This window comes from Pseudorca crassidens, chromosome 4, assembly GCF_039906515.1.
Source record: "Pseudorca crassidens isolate mPseCra1 chromosome 4, mPseCra1.hap1, whole genome shotgun sequence".
NCBI classification, from domain to species: Eukaryota; Metazoa; Chordata; class Mammalia; order Artiodactyla; family Delphinidae; genus Pseudorca; species Pseudorca crassidens.
This window is the reverse complement of record NC_090299.1, coordinates 122450757-122470019: the sequence shown is the minus strand read 5'-3', so window position 1 is coordinate 122470019 and position 19263 is coordinate 122450757. Positions and strand designations below refer to the sequence as shown.

The following is a 19263-nucleotide window of genomic DNA, read 5'->3' as shown; positions in this document are numbered from 1 at the left end:
TGTTTTTTGATAACTTCATTTTAGAATTTCAGTCAGATTCTCAAAAAATAGATACCATGAGAGTTACTTTTTACCGAATTATCTTTTCATATTGTGTTCATTTTCTAACTTTTTTTTTTTTTTAAAAATAAGTTGTGTAGGCAGTTAGAGGAGGTCTTATACTGAAAAGAAGCGAAGGCGTTTTGGAGTCTAACCTGGGATTTGCCACTTGGCTCTGAGCCATATGACTTGAGGCAAGTTCTTTAATCACTTGAACTGAAGGCCTAATACTATCAGAACTATTTATTTCACGTGTTATTATAAGACTCAGGTGAAAAGATTTATGTGAAAGTGCTTCGAAAACGTGAAGAACTGAACACATATAAGGATGTGCCTTAGTAGAAGGTGCTAATAGCTTTGCTGAGAGTGTAGAGAAAAATACACTGCATGTAGATGACACTGGTAGTTAAGTTGCGGGTAAATACATAATTTCTACTTAACTTTGTCAGAATATTCTAATCAAATTTGGGATTACAAAGCAATAACATCAGTCAATCTAGGCAGCTCAACTAGAAAAGATATATAGAGAAAGAACAGAGGTTTTCAGTTTCAGGGCAAAAAATTGGAAAGAAGTTTTCTGAAGGACACACTTGAGAAATCATGAGGGAGAGAGGGGGAGATTTTGAAGTAATAAGAAGAAAGTGTTTCAGACAGCTGGAGAGCCTGGATGGTCAGGGATGCAGAGAAATGTCCCCACGGTAATCAGTAAACTGTATAGAAAAACAGACTCCATCTCCTCAAGTTCATATTCATGCCTATAGATTAAGTTTGCCTAAGGCTGGAGCCTTTGATGAAGACTAGGCATGTGGAATAGGGTAACACAAAGAACCCTGGGTTTAGGGTAAAATTCTGGTTTCAAATCTCAATTCTGGCACTTAGAATTTGCATGGCATTTCCTCCTGTGTCAAAGAGGAACTAGAATGCTTCTTCAGCCTCCAATCTCAATTTGGGAAGGTCAAATGTAATTATGAAAATAAAATATAGTTTATGAATATTAAGGCAGCTTAATTTTGAAAAGGTAGCTAGTTTCCCTTACAAACATGTCTCACTAGTTTCTGTGGCAATGAAGAAAGCCAATCTAAGACTGTTCGTTTTGGGAATTACCCATTTTGAGAAACAGGGATGGAAACGCGCAAGGGAAGGACTTATGTTCAAAATCTTAGACATAAGGGGGAGCCCACATCTTTTCACGGTAAGAGCAGGGATGGGAGGTGGGTGCTAGGGAAAGTCAGCGCACCACCAGGGGACCGCCACAAGATTGAAATTTTTTAAAAATCTGGGCTGTCCTTATCCGCTCTTCAGGCAAAATCTTGCTGCGTTGGTTTGGATAGTGACTGGTGAGTTATTTTAATGCAGGAGAGAATAGACTTGCGGGTGGAAGTGGACCCTGGAGATATACTGACCGGGAAATTGTGTTTAAAAGGTCGTGGTGGGGGTGGGAGGTGGCTGAGAGGCATGATTCGTGAGCCTGAATTTGGGCGTCCAAGGACGCAGAAGAATGGAGACGGCGTGTTTCAGGGCAGTAAGAGGCTTTGGGTGCCCGAGGCTTCAAGAAAATAGTGGTTGGGTAATAAGCCTTCTCGTTGGTTTCGAAATCTAACTCTGTGCTGGGGGAATCCCACGCGGAGGCCTTAAGCGTCTCCCCACACCCTGGCCCCAGCGCCCGCCTCCGACCCGGTCCAGGCACCAGGCGGCGGTGGGGTAGCACCTGGGTCACGGTCACCCGACGGAGCCCGCGGAAAGGGAAGCGGCGGCGGGCCCCAGGCCACAGGTGACAGGCGCGCTCCGCGGAACGGGTGGTCCCCGCACCCTGGAGAAGGGGGCGCCGGCCACACGCAGCGTCCCCGCGCACTCTTCCGGGGCGCGGGCAGGTCCGGGCCGGAGGCGGCAGAAGGCGCGGCCTGGCGGCAGCTGCGCGTTCTCCGGATACATCGGGCCGAAAATACGCTCGGCGGGCTTCCTCGTTCCGCAGCCCTTCCCGGACCGGGCGGGCAGGGTCCCAGGGTGGCCGAGGCGCGGACGCGGGCGCCGGGCATCCTCGCTTCCCAGTCGGCGGCACCCAGGACCCCAGTAGTGCGGCGCGGGCCCGGGGAAGGGGGGAGTCCCCGGCCCCGAGGCCGTCGACGCTCCTGCAGCCCCGTCTGCTAGGCCCCGCACGGGAATGCGGACACCTGCCCCGCCGAGGTGAGAGAAGCGGGGACCTCACGGAAAGGGACGGGGGTGCGGCCGAGGTTCGCCCAGCCCTTGGCGTCCCGGTGCCCGCGGGCCTTGGCGGGGCCATCCAGCCTCCGATGGGGCGCCGCGGGGAGCTTCCGCGGGCTCCGCGCTGCGGCCGGCCGCGTTCCGGGAGGCGGGGTGGCCAGTGGCTCCAGTTCCCGAAGGGCAGCCCTCTCGCCGGCGGCTCAGGGCGCCCCGGTCGCCCCTGCCCCCTTCACTCGGAGCGGCGGTGACGAGGTTCAGGTAGAGGCTTTCAAGGTTGCATAGGTGCGTCCTGCTGGCGGTGCGTCTGCGCTCACTGCTTACCGCTGGGACCCAACTTCCAAAGGTGGGATTTCGGCCACCAGGGCTCAGCAATGGGACAGGGTCAGGACTCGGATCTGCCTAGGACTCTCGCTCCCCAACCCCGAGCCTGGTCTCTGCTCCGGGGGGGCTTCACGCCATTAAAACTTCGTCAACGTCTATAAATGACAACTTGTGTATGGAACTTGGATGTCAGCCAGGATAGTGTTTTTCCTGTTTGAAAAAAGAAAAAAAAAAAAAAAAAGGGCGGGGAGAGAGAGAGAAATTGTTCAGGGTGTAAACAATTCAGCCGGGTGAGATGCTTGTAATCTTGCAGAAGGTCTTGTCTGCACTGTTACTAACTCAGATCTTTACCAAAAAGCAACTGGGAGATAGGATGGCTGACTTGAAAGTAGACACCAAAAAAAAAAAGAAAAGAAAAGAAAAGAAAAAGGCAAATATCCTGACTTGATTACTTGAAAATGACTTATTCGCCAATATTTTAAGTTTCTTCTTCTTCCTGTTCTAAGCAGAGAACCTTTGTGTCTTCTTTAAACTTTTTATAATGTATCAATTTTATGAAAATGACCTGAAGTTGACAACATGTTTTGGAAGTTTCTAAGCCATCAGTTATTTTTTTTCATTGCTTTACTTAAGAATTTGGCTTGGTTGGTTAAATATCTTGTTTTGATTTCAGTGATTGAGCATAATTTATTGTATGTGGCACCTTGGGTGTGACCTCATAAAGATATTTTAGTAAATCTAAGTTGTACTTACTCCTCCCAAATAGGTTTGCTTGTCGAAAAAAAATTTTTTTTTATCTCCACAGTGTCATTTAAAATTTACATTACTTTTTCCTCATGCAGGAAACCCATGTCTGAGTTTCTGAGTGCTGTCTTTCTTATCTATCGTTACACTAAAAAAATCCACTTGTTGCTTCTTGTTGCCTACTCTTACCTGGTTGATTTTCCATGTGTTGAAGAACATATGTTTTGGGGTACTTCTTTCAATGAAGGTCTACAAATGTCTGAAAATGTCTTATCTTTACTCTTGGATGATTATTTAACTGGGTAGAGATGTCTAGACTAACAGGTATGTTTTCTCAGCCCTTTGAGGCTGTTATTCCATTGTTTGGGGGCTAGATGAGGAATTTCTATTCTTTGGGATTCAATATGCATTTATAATTTGTAAATTTATGTTTTTCTTCAGTTCTGAAAAATTCTTAGTTATTATATCTTTTAATATTTGGATCCACACCAGCATATGTGGCAGGCCTGGGTTTTGATTTCTTATGGGAGATTTCTAGGAGGCTAGCTTCTAGCCAGGTGGAGACCCTGGGTCAGAGGGCAGAGATTTTTGAGGCCCCTGTTCACATATGGCGTAGCCTTTTCTCTGTGCTTGGCTTTATGGAGAGCCCACTGTCACTTCTCTACCATGCGCTGGGCCATGAGTCCTTCTCTAGTCTGGCTTCACCCAGGCATCTCAGCCCTCGCCCTAAAGTGGGCGTCTGTTTCTGGTTTCACTCTGGGCCACAGGGCTTCAACTTCCTCTCAGCTAAGTCGCCTCTAACACCAGGCTTACTCCTCAGACTTCCATCCTATCCTGAGTCTTGGACTAATAATTCCTCACCACTCTGGCAACTTTCTGAATTCTTTAAGCAGATGATTTTTGTACTTTGTGCAGATCCACAGCCTTTATTAGATCTGACTCCACTCCATCTAACTTGAGCCATCGCCCTTCCCTTTCTCAGTGTCTTACACTGAGGACTTCTCTGCCCCCTCCTGTAGTGTATTGGGAAAATGGGAGGAGAGACAAGTAATTCTGACCTAAAGTGTCAAGCTGTTAACTGTAGTTTTAGCATCATCAATAATTATTATTTGTTGAAAACCTACCGTGTAATAGGTATCATATAATATGTATATGAAATAGCCCAAGATCTCTGCTCTTATAAATTTTACGTTTTAAAGAGAAAAAGCCAGGAAAAATAAAAAATGAACGTATTTGACCTTACATCTTAGCCAAAAATTGGTATAGATTTCTTAAGATTTGTGCAATATGTTACGAAGTGGAAAAAATCAGGTAAATTTTGGTCCTCCAGTACAATTATACTAAGAGGATTTTTTTTTCAACAACCGTTTAAGCAGAAAGACAATGGGATAGACATAGTGCCAAATAGTAATAGCCATTTCATCTTAACCCTGTCAGTTTTAGAGGTGGGGACAACGCTAGATCTGCGGCCTCTATGGGTTAGTTTCTGTTGTCTTCTGTTTCTGCTTTTCTCATGCTTATCACCTTGCTTTCATTAGTGCCCAGTTGTTTTTCATTTTTTACTGGACATTCTATTTGAAAAATTGTTTCCAGAAAGAAATCTAAGGGCTAGGATGATGTTTTCTTCTTCTGGAGAAAATTTTCCTTTGCTTCTGTAGGTACCCATGAGCACTAGCGTTCCAGAAATAATCTTAGTCCGTATTCAGAGATCAAGGCTGCCCGAGCCATCCAGATAAGTCAAAGCTGTGATGCAACCTGTGAGGACTTGTTTTCCTCTAGTTCGGCCTTATCTATCCCATCTGTGACTGCCCCAGACCTTAACATTTAACTCCCTGCTTTCTAAGGCTGTCAAAAGTGCTCTGCAGCTGTCAGACTGTGCTTAACGCAATGAAAGACAAACTGAAAAATCTGTCAGAGAATTTAAAACTATAAAAATGACATAGCAGAAGTGGAAAGGAACCAAATAGAAATGATATAGATGAAAACTGTAATAATCAAAAAATTTAAAAGCAGTGGATGGATTTAACAGTAAATTAAACATAGCTGAAGAAAGGAAAATAAACTAGAAAATAGATCAGAAGAAAATACATAGAATGAAACTTGAAGAGACAAAAAGTATGGAAAGAACAGAAGAGAAAGAGACATGGACAATACAGCTAAACTAGTGTTTAGATGAAAATGCATGACCTGAAATGGATATATTAGAAATGAAGAATGGCTGAAAATTAATGAGGAAGCATCTATCTCAGGAAATTAGAATGAGAACCGTAAAATAAATCTAGAGAAAGCAGAAGGAAGTAAATAGTAATATGAGTAGAAATTAATGAAATAGAAAATAAATAGAGGCTTTATAGAGTGAGAAGTTGGTTATTCAAAAATGCTGATAGGACTTCCCCGGTGGTGCAGTGGTTGAGAATCTGGCTGCCAATGCAGGGGACACAGGTTTGATCCCTGGTCCAGGAAGATACCTCCCACATGCCATGGAGCAACTAAGCCTGTGCGCTGCAACTACTGAAGCCCGTGTGCCGCAACTACTGAAGGCCGTTCGCCACAACTACTGAAGCTCGCATGCCTAGAGCCCGTGCTCCACAACAAGAGAAGCCACTGCAATGAGAAGCCCGTGCACCTCAATGAAGAGTAGCCCCTGCTCGCTGCAACTAGAGAAAGCTCGCGCGTAGCAACAAGGACCCAATACAGCCAAAAATAAATGGATAAAATAAATAAATTTTTAAAAATGCTAATAAAAACGATAAACCTCTGGCAAGACAATTGAGAAAGAAAGCAGGCACAAATACCATCTAAGGAATAGAATAGAGGTCCTGCAGACATTAAAACAATAAGGGGATGAAAGCAACTATGTCAGTAAATTTGAAAATTTGGAAGAAAATGATAACTTCTTTGAAAAACACAACTGACAAAAGAATAAAAAGAAAATCTGAATCATTCTGTAGCTGTTAAATTAATGTATTTAACAAAAACAAACAACAACAAAAACTGTATGAGGACATTAGGAGAAAGAAATTTGTAGGGCAATTTTACTTCTGAATATAGATTCAAAAATTCTAAACAAAATATTATAAATAAAATCCAGCAATATATAAAAAGGATAATATATCCAGACGAATGTGGGTTTATTCTAAAAATGCAAGGTTGCTTTAACACATTTATCCATTGTAGTCACCGATATTTATTAACAAAATGAAGGAGGAAATGTTCTTATCTCAATAAGGAAGAAAAAAAGTTTTGATAAAATTCAACATTCATTAATCAAGACAATGAAGTAAAGGTATAAGGATTGGAAAAAGTAAATAAAACCATCATTATACCTGGATGATACGATTGTGTATGTAGAAAATTAAAAGGAATCTACAAACTGTGAAATTGCTGAATTAGTTTTGCAAGGTTGCTCAATGCATGGTAGATATGTAAAACTTAATTGAATTTCTCTCTCTGTATATATAGGTATATGCCACATATAAGTAAGTAAGACTATTTTCCAAACTTCAAAAGTATCAGATGTCTAGAAATAAACCTCACAAAATATGCTCAAGACCTCTGTGTAGAAAATCATAAGACATTATTGTGGTAATGAAGACCCAAATAAATGGAAAGATATATCATGCTCATGGATTGAAAGATTCAATATTGTAGTGATGTCAATAATTCCAAAATATCTATAGAGTCATGGCATTGCCAACTAAAATCAATGGGTTTGGGCTTCCCTGGTGGCTCAGTGGTTAAGAATCTGCCTGCCAATGCAGGGAACACGGGTTCAAGCCCTGGTCCGGGAAGATCCCACATGCCGCGGAGCAACTAAGCCCGTGAGCCATAATTACTGAGCCCGAGTGTCACAACTACTGAAGCTTGCGCACCTACAGCCTGTGCTCCACAACAAGAGAAGCCGCTGCAATGAGAAGCCTGCGCACTGCAGTGAAAAGTAGCCCCTGCTCACCACAACTAGAGAAAGCCCATGTGCAGCAACGAAGACCCAACACAGCCAAAAATAAAATAAATAAATTTATTTTAGAAAAATCAGTGGGTTTTGTTTTTGAAACTGATAAGCTGATTCTGTAGTTTATAAGAATATGCAAAGCACCAAGACTAAGACTCACTTAAAGAAGAACAGGGAGGAAGGCCTTGCTCTCCTGGATATGAAGATATGTCATACATTTAATATAGTGTGTTACCGGTACAAAGATAGACAAATAGACATTGGATCAGATTAGAGAGCCCTCAAACAGACTGACCCTTAGATGGACACGTGAGTACTGGCAAAGGTAATACTGTTGATTGTTTCCCCAGAATGATCTTTTGAAAAATGTGCCGAGTCAAACACTGCTTCCTGCACTTAGTTCACTGCAGATGAGAAGGTTCTGATGGTCTGATTGTCCCTCCGCCCAACAAACCACCTTGCTCTGCCTGGGGTTCTCAGCACCCCTTCCACCTGCTAGTGCCAAGTGCAAGACAGGTTGACAAGCATGGGACCTTTTTCTTTCGGTTAAAGAGCATGCTCCTCCTGGAGCTGTATTCAGTGAAAGTTGTTCAAGGAGAGCTGTGGTTTGGCACTGTGAGATCTCTAACTCATGGGGGCATCAGGACAGGCAAGGGGCATGCTCCAATATAAGATCTGAAGTATACAAATACGAAGTTGTAAATGCATATGGTTAAGCCTAGCCCTTAAACTGCTTGCTTTTTCATCCTCCATCATTCATTTACTTTCATCTTTCAACCCACGTTTGGTCCTGCTGCATATTCCTAGATGGTACTGTGCCTTTAAGTCATTGTTCAGTGGCAGTCTGTTGCTGGATGTGTCAGGGAATTCATTTTTTATTCTTATTCATACATTCCATTTCCCTGTCAGTTATGTCTTGGTGTGTGTGTGTGTACGCACGTGCTACATCTTACAAAACTGTTCTCAAGAACTGGAATTAAGCTATGGTGTCAAACACAATCACTCATTTGAACCTCTTTTCTTTGTAGGTGAGATCACTGGACAATGCCACCTGCTTTGTGGACAGTGTGGGTCTTGGGGTCTGTAATCAGCCTCCCCAAGGAAGGAGCCTCTGATCAGGCTTCTTCTCTGTCTTGTGACCCCACTGGTGTCTGCGATGGCCGCTCCAGATCTTTAAACTCCATCCCCTCAGGGCTCACGGCAGCTGTGAAAAGCCTTGACCTGTCCAGCAATGAGATCACCTATGTCAGCAACAGCGACCTGCGGAGGTGTGTGAACCTCAGGACTCTGAGGCTGGGGGCCAATGAAATTCACACGGTGGAGGAAGATTCTTTTTTTTCGCTGAGGAGTCTTGAATATTTGGACTTATCCTACAATCGTTTATCTTACTTCTCATCCTCCTGGTTCAGATCCCTTTCTGCCTTGAAATTCTTAAACTTACTGGGAAATTTATACAAAACACTCGGGGAAAGATCTCTTTTTTCTCATCTCCCAAATCTACGAATCCTGAAAGTAGGAAATAGTAACAGCTTCACTGAGATTCAGGAAAAGGATTTCGCTGGGCTAACTCTTCTTGAGAAACTTGAGATTAATGCTCCAAATCTGCAGACATATGCGCCGAAGAGTTTAAAGTCAATCCGGAACATCAGCCATCTGATTCTTCATCTGAAGCAGCCTGTTTTACTGTTGGAGATTTTTGTAGATATTTTAAGTTCCTTAGAACATTTAGAACTGAGAGATACTAATTTGAACACTTTTCATTTTTCAGAAGTATCCATCAGTGAAACGAATACATCGATTAAAAAGTTTACATTTAGAAATGTGCAAATCACTGACGAAAGTTTTACTGAAGTTGTGAAACTGTTTAATTATGCTTCTGGAGGCTTAGAAGTAGAGTTTGATGACTGTACCCATGATGGAGTTGGTGATTTTAGGACATTGACTCTGGAGACAATGAAACGCCTACGTGACGTGGAGACATTAACAATACGGAAGTTGCATGTCCCACAGTTTTTCTTATTTCATGATCTGAGTAATATATATTCACTCACAGGAAAAGTTAAAAGAATCACAATAGAAAACAGTAAGGTTTTTCTGGTTCCTTGTTTACTTTCACAACATTTAAAATCATTAGAATATTTGGATCTCAGTGAAAACTTAATGTCTGAAGAAACCTTGAAAAACTCAGCCTGTGAGCATGCCTGGCCCTTCCTAAAAACCTTAGTTTTAAGGCAGAATCGTTTGAAATCATTAAAAAAAACTGGAGAAATTTTGCTTACTCTGAAAAACCTGACTAACCTTGATATCAGTAAGAATAATTTTCATTCAATGCCTGAAACTTGTCAGTGGGCAGGAAAAATGAAATATTTGAACTTATCCAGCACAAGAATACAAAGTTTAACCCGTTGCATTCCCCAGACACTGGAAATTTTAGATATTAGCAATAACAATCTCGATTCATTTTCTTTGATTTTGCCAAAACTCAAAGAACTTTATATTTCCAGAAATAAGTTGAAGACTCTACCAGATGCCTCCTTTTTACCTGTGTTATTAGTTATGAGAATCAGCAGAAATATAATAACTACTTTCTCTAAGGAGCAACTTGATTCTTTTCAAAAACTGAAGACTTTGGAAGCTGGTGGCAACAGTTTCGTTTGCTCCTGTGACTTCCTGTCTTTCACACAGGGGCAGCAGGCCCTGGCCCAGGTCCTGATCGACTGGCCAGAAGAATACCTGTGTGACTCTCCATCCTCCGTGCGGGGCCAGCGGGTTCGGGACACCCGGCTCTCACCTTCCGAATGCCACAGGGCAGCCGTGGTGTCTGCCGTGTGCTGTGCCCTTTTCCTGTCATTCCTGCTCGTGGGAGTTCTGTGCCACCGTTTCCACGGACTGTGGTACATGAAGATGATGTGGGCCTGGCTCCAGGCCAAGAGGAAGCCCAGGAAGGCTCCCCGCAGGGACATCTGCTATGATGCCTTTGTGTCCTACAGTGAACGGGATTCCTACTGGGTGGAGAACCTCATGGTCCAGGAGCTGGAGCACTTCAGACCTCCCTTTAAGTTGTGTCTTCACAAGCGGGACTTCATTCCTGGCAAGTGGATTATCGACAATATCATTGACTCCATTGAAAAGAGCCACAAAACCATCTTTGTGCTTTCTGAGAACTTTGTGAAGAGTGAGTGGTGCAAGTACGAGCTGGACTTCTCCCATTTTCGTCTCTTTGATGAGAACGACGATGCTGCCATTCTCATTCTGCTGGAGCCCATTGAGAAAAAGGCCATCCCCCAGCGTTTTTGTAAGCTGCGGAAGATCATGAACACCAAGACCTACTTGGAGTGGCCCGCTGATGAGACGCAGCAGGAAGGGTTTTGGGTAAATTTGAGAGCTGCAATAAAGTCCTAGGATCCTTCATTAAGGGTCAGTCTTGGTCTGGTGGTGGTCTTTCTATCACTAGTTATAACTAAGTCCATTCTGACCCAATTATATGTAAACTATATGAATGAGGACTTGCTTACTGAAACAACTAAAACTGTTCAAAAGCTGCTACCAGATTGGAAAAACATGGTTCTGGGCTTTTCTTTATCCTATGAGATAATCATGATCTCACTGCATTATTGATATCTGAATTATCTGTACCAATTGACTTAGTTCATTAGGAAACAGCAGAAATGAGCAGAAGATTTCAAATGACTGTGTCCGTCAGCTTTCTGCCAGGAGACTCACGCATGTCTGTAGAGGTCGTTCTCCATCCCCGCAGCTGTCCCTTCTGTGCCTGACTGCTCTCAAGAGCAGCAAGGCAAAATGTTATTGCTGTTCTTAGAAAAAAAAGTGCTGTGTGTCCTCATTAAGCTTCACGGGATACAAAAAACCCTAGAAGGTATATTTTCATATGAACTGGATCTGTCTTTCTCGCTATTTGATAAGTTTCTCCAGCCATAGTTACTTGAGAGAGGGTATATAACCCAAGATGCAGTAAATTATGTATTTCTATGAAAATGAAACTAATGAAATATATACTCAGTTTTGAAGGATTTGAAAGAATCCCCCTATATCCCTGACTCAGATCTTCAGCCTTTAACTATGTGTGAAGTTCTAATTTAGTGTCTGGTTACTCTGCTTTCAGCCCCATCTTCTAGTCGGCTTCCCTTGCATCATGTTGCTTTTTCCTTCTTTAAAAAGTCTTGTTTCTGATTTTTTCTCTTTTTGAAACATTATGAAAGTATGTATGAGCTAAATAGATTTTTAAGCAAGTATAGACCTAGAGGTTCTTCACAATGACTCAGAAATATTTGATACACAATAATTTAAAAGATAGATACTACTTCCATATGTTAATTTTTAGAATCTAGATAATAAGACATTAAGTGAATACATTAAATTTAAAAGTGAGGAGCTATTTATGGACTTCATCCAACTCACTCCTTAAGCTGGGAACCACATGTGAAAGGAAGTGACCTTGCTCAGTCCTCAGCCAGAACTGGGTCTGTGTGGTTAGTTGGGGTCTGGAATCAGAAGGACCTGGGTTAGTATGCATGTATCTTTGGGCAACTCAATCTGATCCCAAATATTTTCCTGTCCTTAAGATAGGGATAATAATAAATACATTGTAGGGTCTGATGTAGATGTCAAGGTGCAGTACTATCAGTAAAGCACTGGCATGTGCCCCTGGATGAGGACCAACCCTATGAGAATGGGTACCATGGGGTACTCGCACAGGGTGACAGGTGCCTGTGGTAGGTGTTAGCTATTATTATTATTTTCCAAGAAGGAAGTCCTCTTATATATTATGGTTTGTAAATGAATGTTTTTGTGTTATGAGTACTAGCAGGGATCTAGGGTATATTTTCTGTCGTTTGCAGAAAGTTATCCCAAAGAAATAAGTTCATTAAGTGCAGGACAGGCTTTAGTCCTTGGGAAACCCAAACAGTGGGTTCTTCTATCTCACACAAACTCCCGGGAGAGTGTAATGGAGTACCCAGCCTAAGAAAAAAATAGACAAGTTCAGGAGAAGGAGACTTGAGATGCCACAGAAACCAAACACAAAATGGACTTTTTGCTTTAGTCCTCTATTTCCTTCCTACATTAAGCACAATGTTAATTGTCATGAGAACCAGACAAATTTAACGTGGACTTGACCTGTAGATTTAATTTCAATAATTTAAACAGCAATAGAAAAGCTTCATAGTTAATTGATAGATTTAAAATAATATTTTAAAAATAATCTATTTTTCTCATTGCAAATGTTAAACTGTAGAAAATTTGGACAAGAAACAAAAGCATATAAAAGAAATTAAGAATCAGCTCTTATCCCTTTACCTTGAGATAACCACTGGTAACTGAGTAGTATATACATATTACTTCACAAAACTGAGACTAGATTTAATTAATTAATTTATTTAAAATTAATTTATTTTTTGGCTGCGTTGGGTCTTCATTGCTGTTCACGGGCTTTCTCTAGTTGTGGCAAGCAGGGGCTACTCTTCACTGTGGTGCGTGGGCTTCTCATTGCAGTGGCTTCTTTTTGTGGAGCACGGGCTCTAGGCTCGCGAGCTTCAGTAGTCGTGTTGCATGAGCTCAGTAGTTGTGGCTCACGGGCTCTAGAGCACAGGCTCAGTAGTTGTGGCGCATGGGCTTAGTTGCTCCGCGGCATGTGGGATCTTCCCGGACCAGGGCTCGAACCTGTGTCCCCGCATTGGCAAGCAGATTCTTAACCACTGCGCCACCAGGGAAGCCCCTGAGATTAGATTTTAAATGCCTAAACTGTGTAAAGGAAATAGCATCTTTATTTTTTTCTGATATTGTTTAGTAATTATCTAACATTTCTGAACTCTGAGGGTCATTCAGAATTCCATGAAGACACATGCTGGTTTACTTACCCAGAGTCCTAAAGGGTCTTCACTCTGCTCTCCATAAAAGGCAGATAGCAAATACATCAGAGGTGCATTTAAGGGCTCTGCTACAAAAGACAAACTAATTTTTAGTTGGTGCTTTATCCAGTTGTGAGGTCTTTTATTTGTCTGTAGCCTGTAAGTTCAAAAATCTTGATTTATCTCTTTAATCCTTGCACGTGCCTGGTACGTAATAAATATTGAATTGTTGAAATGTTTGCTGAGTAGAGAAATAAAGCAGAGTTAAATCTTCTAATAATCTGGATGATGAGCCAGCTGTAATACTGAAGCACTGAGCAGTTTCAAGAAGGAATATTACCAACCAGAAAAATCTTAATGTGAGTTATCGTCATTACAACTGCAATGGAATTTTGTATAGCATTAAGTGCGTTGCTGATATTTTAAAAAAATTTATTGAAGTATAGTTGATTTACAATGTTGAGTTAATTCCTGCTGTACAGCAAAGTGACTCAGTTATGCATATATACATTCTTTTTCATATTCTTTTCCATTATGGTTTATCACAGGATATTGAATATAGTTCCCTGTGCTATACAGTAGGACCTTGTTGTTTATCCATTCTATATATAATAGTTTGCATCTGCTCACCCAAACTTCCAATCCAACCTGACCCCACTCCCCCTCCCCGCTGGTAACCACAAGTCAGTTCTCTATGTCTGCGAGTCTGTTTCTGTTTCATAGATAAGTTCATCTGTGTCATATTTTAGATTCCACATATAAGTGATATCATGTGGTATTTGTCTTTCTGTTTCTGACTGATTTCACTTAGTATGATAACTTCTAGATCCATCCAAGTTGCTGCAATGCGTCGCCAATGTTTCCGACAATAGATTTGTTTCTTTTCTACTTCATACAAGTGTAATGTCTTCACGTATTGCAGAATAGATGTCTGGTGTGATGTAGACAGTGTTGGCTGTTTAACAAATGACCAGTAATTTAAAATGAATTAATTTTGGGGAGTTCAACATATTCTTGGGTTAATTTGTTTGACTGGTCTTCCCAATTCTGTTAATTTTTTCTTTCTTGCTGGATTAATTCATTTGGTCAGCAAATATTTATTGAGTGCCTGTTATGTGCCAGGTACTGCTCCAAGTGCTGGAGAGATAGTAGGGAACAAAACAGATAAAATTCCCAGTCTTCATGGAGGTGAAGACAAACAGTAAACAAATGAGTCTATGATATGATTTCAGGAAATGCTGTGAAGAAAATAAAAGCAGAGTATGGCCATGGATTGACTGTGTGTGTGTGTGTGTGTGTGTGTGTGTGAACAGAGTGGCACAGAAGAAGAGAGTGCTTCTCTTCCCTTTAGTGCAGCCCTTGGGTGGGCTGAGTGCATGGGGCAGCCCCAGGAAACCCAGCATAGCTCTGGCCCATTGAGTGGACTGCAACACACTGGTGCTAGAGGCTTCAGGAGTGCTCTCTGCACAGAAGGGCTCTGTGGTGCCAAAGCTGCCACGTGGTAACAAGCACAAAGAACACAAAAGACTCTGTTCTAAAACCATAGATTTAACAACTCTGCCTACTTCTTTGAAGATGTTGAACTGATAAGAAGGTACTTGTTGTAACTCAACGTTGTACGTGAGGAGTACTTTGCAAACCTCTGAAACACGCCTCAGATGAGATCACTGTAAGCCAAAGTAGAGGTGGGATGTCCACAGTGGGTTGTACCAAATGTGTCAGATGCGATGATTAGAAAACGATTGTAATCGGAAGGATGCAAAGCACGCTTTATTTGTTTATTCCATTGCTCAGCTTCTCTTTAAATTCTTTACACAAGACAAAGTGCCAGTTGTTATTCAGTTCTCTAAATTCTTGGGGTCATCTCTAAAATTAGAAAAGAAGGGCTTCCCTGGTGGCGCAGTGGTTGAGAGTCCTCCTGCTGATGCAGGGGGCACGGGTTCGTGCCCCGGTCCGGGAAGATCCCACATGCCGCGGAGCGGCTGGGCCCGTGAGCCATGGCCACTGAGCCTGCGCGTCCGGAGCCTGTTGCTCCACAACGGGAGAGGCCACAGCAGTGAGAGGCCCACGTATCGCAAAAAATAATAATAATAATAAAAAATTAGAAAAGAATGTCAATATTAAATGTACGATTAAGGATTAGAAAATATTTCAACATGCAATACATTGTTTCTGGGGTAGGTGTACCATGCTATTCCAGACCTAGTGAATAATTAATGCCTTGGAAGATTCCTATCACCACGGGTTGCCAGGCCACCAGATAACCAGTCCAGGATTTGTCCATATAAAAAGTGTGTGTGGAGGAGCTTCAAGATGGCGGAAGAGTAAGATGTGGAGATCACCTTCTCCCCACACATACATCAGAAATAGATATACATGTGGAACAACTCTTACAGAACACCTACTGAATGCTGGCAGAAGACCTCAGACCTCCCAAAAGGCAAGAAACTCCCCATGTAGCTGGGTAGGGCAAAAGAAAAAAGAAAAAGCAGAGACAAAAGGATAGGGACGGAACCTGCACCAGTGGGAGGGAGCTGTGAAGGAGGAAAGGTCTCCACAGGAGACCCTTCGCGGCCGGAGACTGCGGGAGGCGGAGGGGGGAGCTTCGCAGCCGTGGAGGAGAGCGCAGCAACAGGGGTGCGGAGGGCAAAGCAGGAAGATTCCCGCACAGAGGATCGGTGCCGACCGGCACTCACCAGCCCGAGAGGCTTGTCTGCTCACCCGCCGGGGCGGGCGGGGCTGCGTGCTGAGGCTCGGGCTTCGGAGGTCAGTGGGGTTGGCGGCGTGAACACAGCCTGAAGGGGCTAGTGCACCATGGCTAGCCGGGAGGGAGTCCGGGAAAAAGTCTGGAGCTGCGGAAGAGGCAAGAGACTTTTTCTTTCCTCTTTGTTTCCTGGTGCGCGAGGAGAGGGGATTAAGAGCTCCGCTTAAGGGAGCTCCAGAGACGGGCGCGAGCCGCGGCTATCAGCGAGGACCCCAGAGATGGGCATGAGACGCTAAGGCTGCTGCTGCCGCCACCAAGAAGTCTCTGTGCGAGTACAGGTCACTCTCCACACCTCCCCTCCCGGAAGCCTGTGCAGCCCGCCACTGCCAGGGTCCCGGGATCCAGGGACAACTTCCCCGGGAGGACGCACGGCGCGCCTCAGGCTGTTGCCACATCATGCTGGGCTCTGCTGCCGCAGGGTTGCCCCGCATCCGTACCCCTCCATCCCCCCGGACTGAGTGAGCCAGAGCCCCTGAAGCAGCTGCTCCCTTAACCCCGTCCTGTCTGAACAAACAACAGACGCCCTCAGGCGACCTACACACAGAGGCGGGTCCAAATCCAAAGCTGAACCCCAGGAGCTGTGTGAACAGAGAAAGGGAAATCCCTCCCAGCAGCCTCAGAAGCAGCGGATTAAATCTCCACAATCAACTTGATGTACCTGCATCAGTGGAATACCTGAATAGACAACGAATCATCCCAAATTGAGGAGGTGGACTTTGGGAGCAACGATATACATATATTTTCCCTTTTGCTCTTTTTGTGAGTGTGCATGTGTATGCTTCTGTGTGTGAATTTGTATAGCTTTGCTTTTACCATTTGTCCTAGGGTTCGGTCTGTCCGTCTTTTTTTTTTTTTTTTTTTTTTTTTTTTAGTATAGTTTTAGCACTTATCATTGGTAGATTTGTTTTTTGGTTTGGTTGCTCTCTTCTTTCTTTTTTATTACTTAAATTTTTTTTAAAATAATTTTTATTTTAATAACTTAAATTTAATTTCCTTTTATCTTCTTTCTTTTTCTCCCTTTTATTCTGAGCCATGTGGATGACAGGCTCTTGGTGCTCCATCCAGGCATCAGGGCTGTGCCTCTCAGGTGGCAGAGCCAAGTTCAGGACATTCGTCCACAAGAGACCTACCAGCTCCACATAATATCAAACGGAGAAAATCTCCCAGAGATCTCCATCTCAACACCAGCACCCAGCTTCACTTAACGACCAGCACTATGGTGCTGGACACCCTATGCCACACAATTAGCAAGACAGAAACACAACCCCACTCATTAGCAGAGAGGCTGCCTAAAATCATAATAAGGTCACAGACACCCCAAAACACACCACCAGACATGGAACTGCCCACCAGAAAGACAAGATCCAGCCTCAATGAAATTAAAAATTCTCTAGGCCCTCTGACCCCCGTCCCCCACCGCAGCCGGTGGGGCAGGCGAAATTTTGTTCCTTGTTGGCCTTAACACATGCCTCCAAATTACAAAACAAGATTTACTACTAGGTACACATCGGAAGAAGCAGGTGTTAATACCACTGGAACTTTGCCTAGCAAATTATTTACATAATCTGGGCAACAAAAGAATTGCTTCAGAGTTTTAGAGAAATATGTTTTGAGGAGCTTCAAGACGGTGGAAGAGTAAGACGTAGAGATCACCTTCCTCCCCACAAATACATCAGAAATACGTCTACATGTGGAGCAACTCCTACAGAACACCTACAGAACGCTGGCAGAAGACCTCAGACCTCCCAGAAGGCAAGAAGCTCCCCATGTACTTGGGTAGGGCAAAAGAAAAAAGAAAAAACAGAGACAAAGAATAGGGACGGGACCTGCACCAGTGGGAGGGAGCTGTGAAGGAGGAAAGGTGTCCACACACTAGGAAGCTCCTTCGTGGGTGGAGACTGCGGGTGGTGGAGGGGAAGCTTCAGAGCCACGGAGGACAGCGCAGCAACGGGGGTGCAGAGGGCAAAGTGGAGAGATTCCCGCACAGAGGATTGGTGCCGACCAGCACTCACCAGCCCGAGAGGCTTGTCTGCACACCCACTGGGACGGTTGGGGGCTGGGAGCTGAGGCTCGGGCTTCGGAGGTCGGATTACAGGGAGAGAACTGGGTTTGGCTGTGTGAACACAGCCTGAAGGGGGCTAGTCCGCCACAGCTAGCCAGGAGGGAGTCCGGGAAAAACTCTGGAGCTGCAGAAGAGGCAAGAGACTTTTTCTTGCCTCTTTGTTTCCTGGTGCGCGAGGAGAGGGGATTAAGAGCACTGCTTAAAGGAGCTCCAGAGGCGGGCGTGAGCCGTGGCTATCAGCGCGGACCCCAGAGACGGGCATGGGACGCTAAGCTACCAAGAAGCCTGTGTAGCTGGTCAGTATCCACACCTCCCGTCCTGGGAGCCTGTGCAGCCCACCACTTCCAGGGTCCCGTGATCCAGGGACAACTTCCCTGGGAGGATGCACGGCGCGCCTCAGGCTGTTGCAACATCATGTTGGGCTCTGCTGCCGCAGGCTAGCCCTGCATTCCGTACCCTCCTCCCCCCCCCCCCCCCAGCCTTAGTGAGCCACAGCCCCTGAATCAGCTGCTCCTTTAACCCCGTCCTGTCTGAGCGAAGAACAGATGTTCTCATACGACCTACACAAAGAGGCGGGTCCAAATCCAAAGCTGAACCCCAGGAGCTGTGCGAACAAAGAAGAGAAAGGGAAATCTCTCTCAGCAGCCTCAGGAGCAGTGGATTAAATCTCCACAATCAACTTGATGTACTCTGCGTCTGTGGAATACCTGAATAGACAACGAATCATCCTAAATTGTGTAGGTGGACTTTGGGAGCAACGATAAATATATTTTTCCCCCTTTATCTCTTTTTGTGAGTGAGTATGTGTATGCTTCTGTGTGTGATTTTGTCTGTATAGCTTTGCTTTTACCATTTGTCCTAGGGTTCTGCCTGTCCGTTTTTTCTTTCTTTTTTTTACTGCTTAAAAATTTTTTTTTCTTAATAATATTTTTTATTTTAATAACTTTATTTTTTTTAATCTTCTTTTTTCTTTTTTTCTCACTTTTATTCTGAGCCATATGGATGACAGGCTCTTGGTGCTCCAGCCAGGCATCAGGGCTGTGCCTCTCAGGTGGCAGAGCCAAGTTCAGGACACTGGTCCACAAGAGACCTCCCAGCTCCATGTAATATCAAACAGCAAAAATCTCCCAGAGATCTCCATCTCAATGCCAAGACCCAGCTCCACTCAATGACCAGCAAGCTCCAGTACTGGACACCCTTTGCCAAACTACTAGAAGATAGGAACACAACCCCATCCATTAGCACAGAGGCTGCCTAAAATCATAATAAGGCCACAGACACCACAAAATGCACCACCAGATGTGGATCTGAA

General features: G+C 43.9%; 2 protein-coding genes across 7 annotated transcripts in view; one reads left to right on the top strand and one right to left on the bottom strand.

Annotated features, from left to right (window-relative positions):
• The first annotated feature begins 1180 nt into the window (after positions 1 to 1180).
• Positions 1181 to 14132, top strand: TLR2 (toll like receptor 2). Of its 6 annotated transcripts, none has more exons than XM_067736611.1 (2): positions 1181 to 1231; positions 8287 to 14132. In XM_067736611.1, the coding sequence occupies exon 2, from the start codon at positions 8303 to 8305 to the stop codon at positions 10658 to 10660; it is 2358 nt and encodes a 785-aa protein (XP_067592712.1). In that variant the 5' UTR covers positions 1181 to 1231; positions 8287 to 8302; the 3' UTR covers positions 10661 to 14132. The 6 variants fall into 6 exon arrangements, with proteins under 6 accessions (XP_067592712.1, XP_067592711.1, XP_067592713.1 ...); XM_067736610.1 differs by lacking the exon at positions 1181 to 1231 and adding an exon at positions 1242 to 1376; XM_067736612.1 differs by lacking the exon at positions 1181 to 1231 and adding an exon at positions 1493 to 1606.
• Positions 14133 to 15316: 1184 nt separating this feature from the next.
• Positions 15317 to 19263, bottom strand: part of RNF175 (ring finger protein 175) — a 76869-nt gene continuing 72922 nt past the window's right edge. Inside the window, 3 exon segments of the mRNA XM_067734646.1 lie at positions 15317 to 15389; positions 15391 to 15431; positions 19042 to 19048. Coding sequence (XP_067590747.1) covers positions 15317 to 15389; positions 15391 to 15431; positions 19042 to 19048 — 121 coding nt within the window.

Bases quoted from the DNA above. Each gene is read 5' to 3' on its own strand.
- TLR2 (XM_067736611.1), top strand. From the start codon at position 8,303: ATGCCACCTGCTTTGTGGACAGTGTGGGTCTTGGGGTCTGTAATCAGC.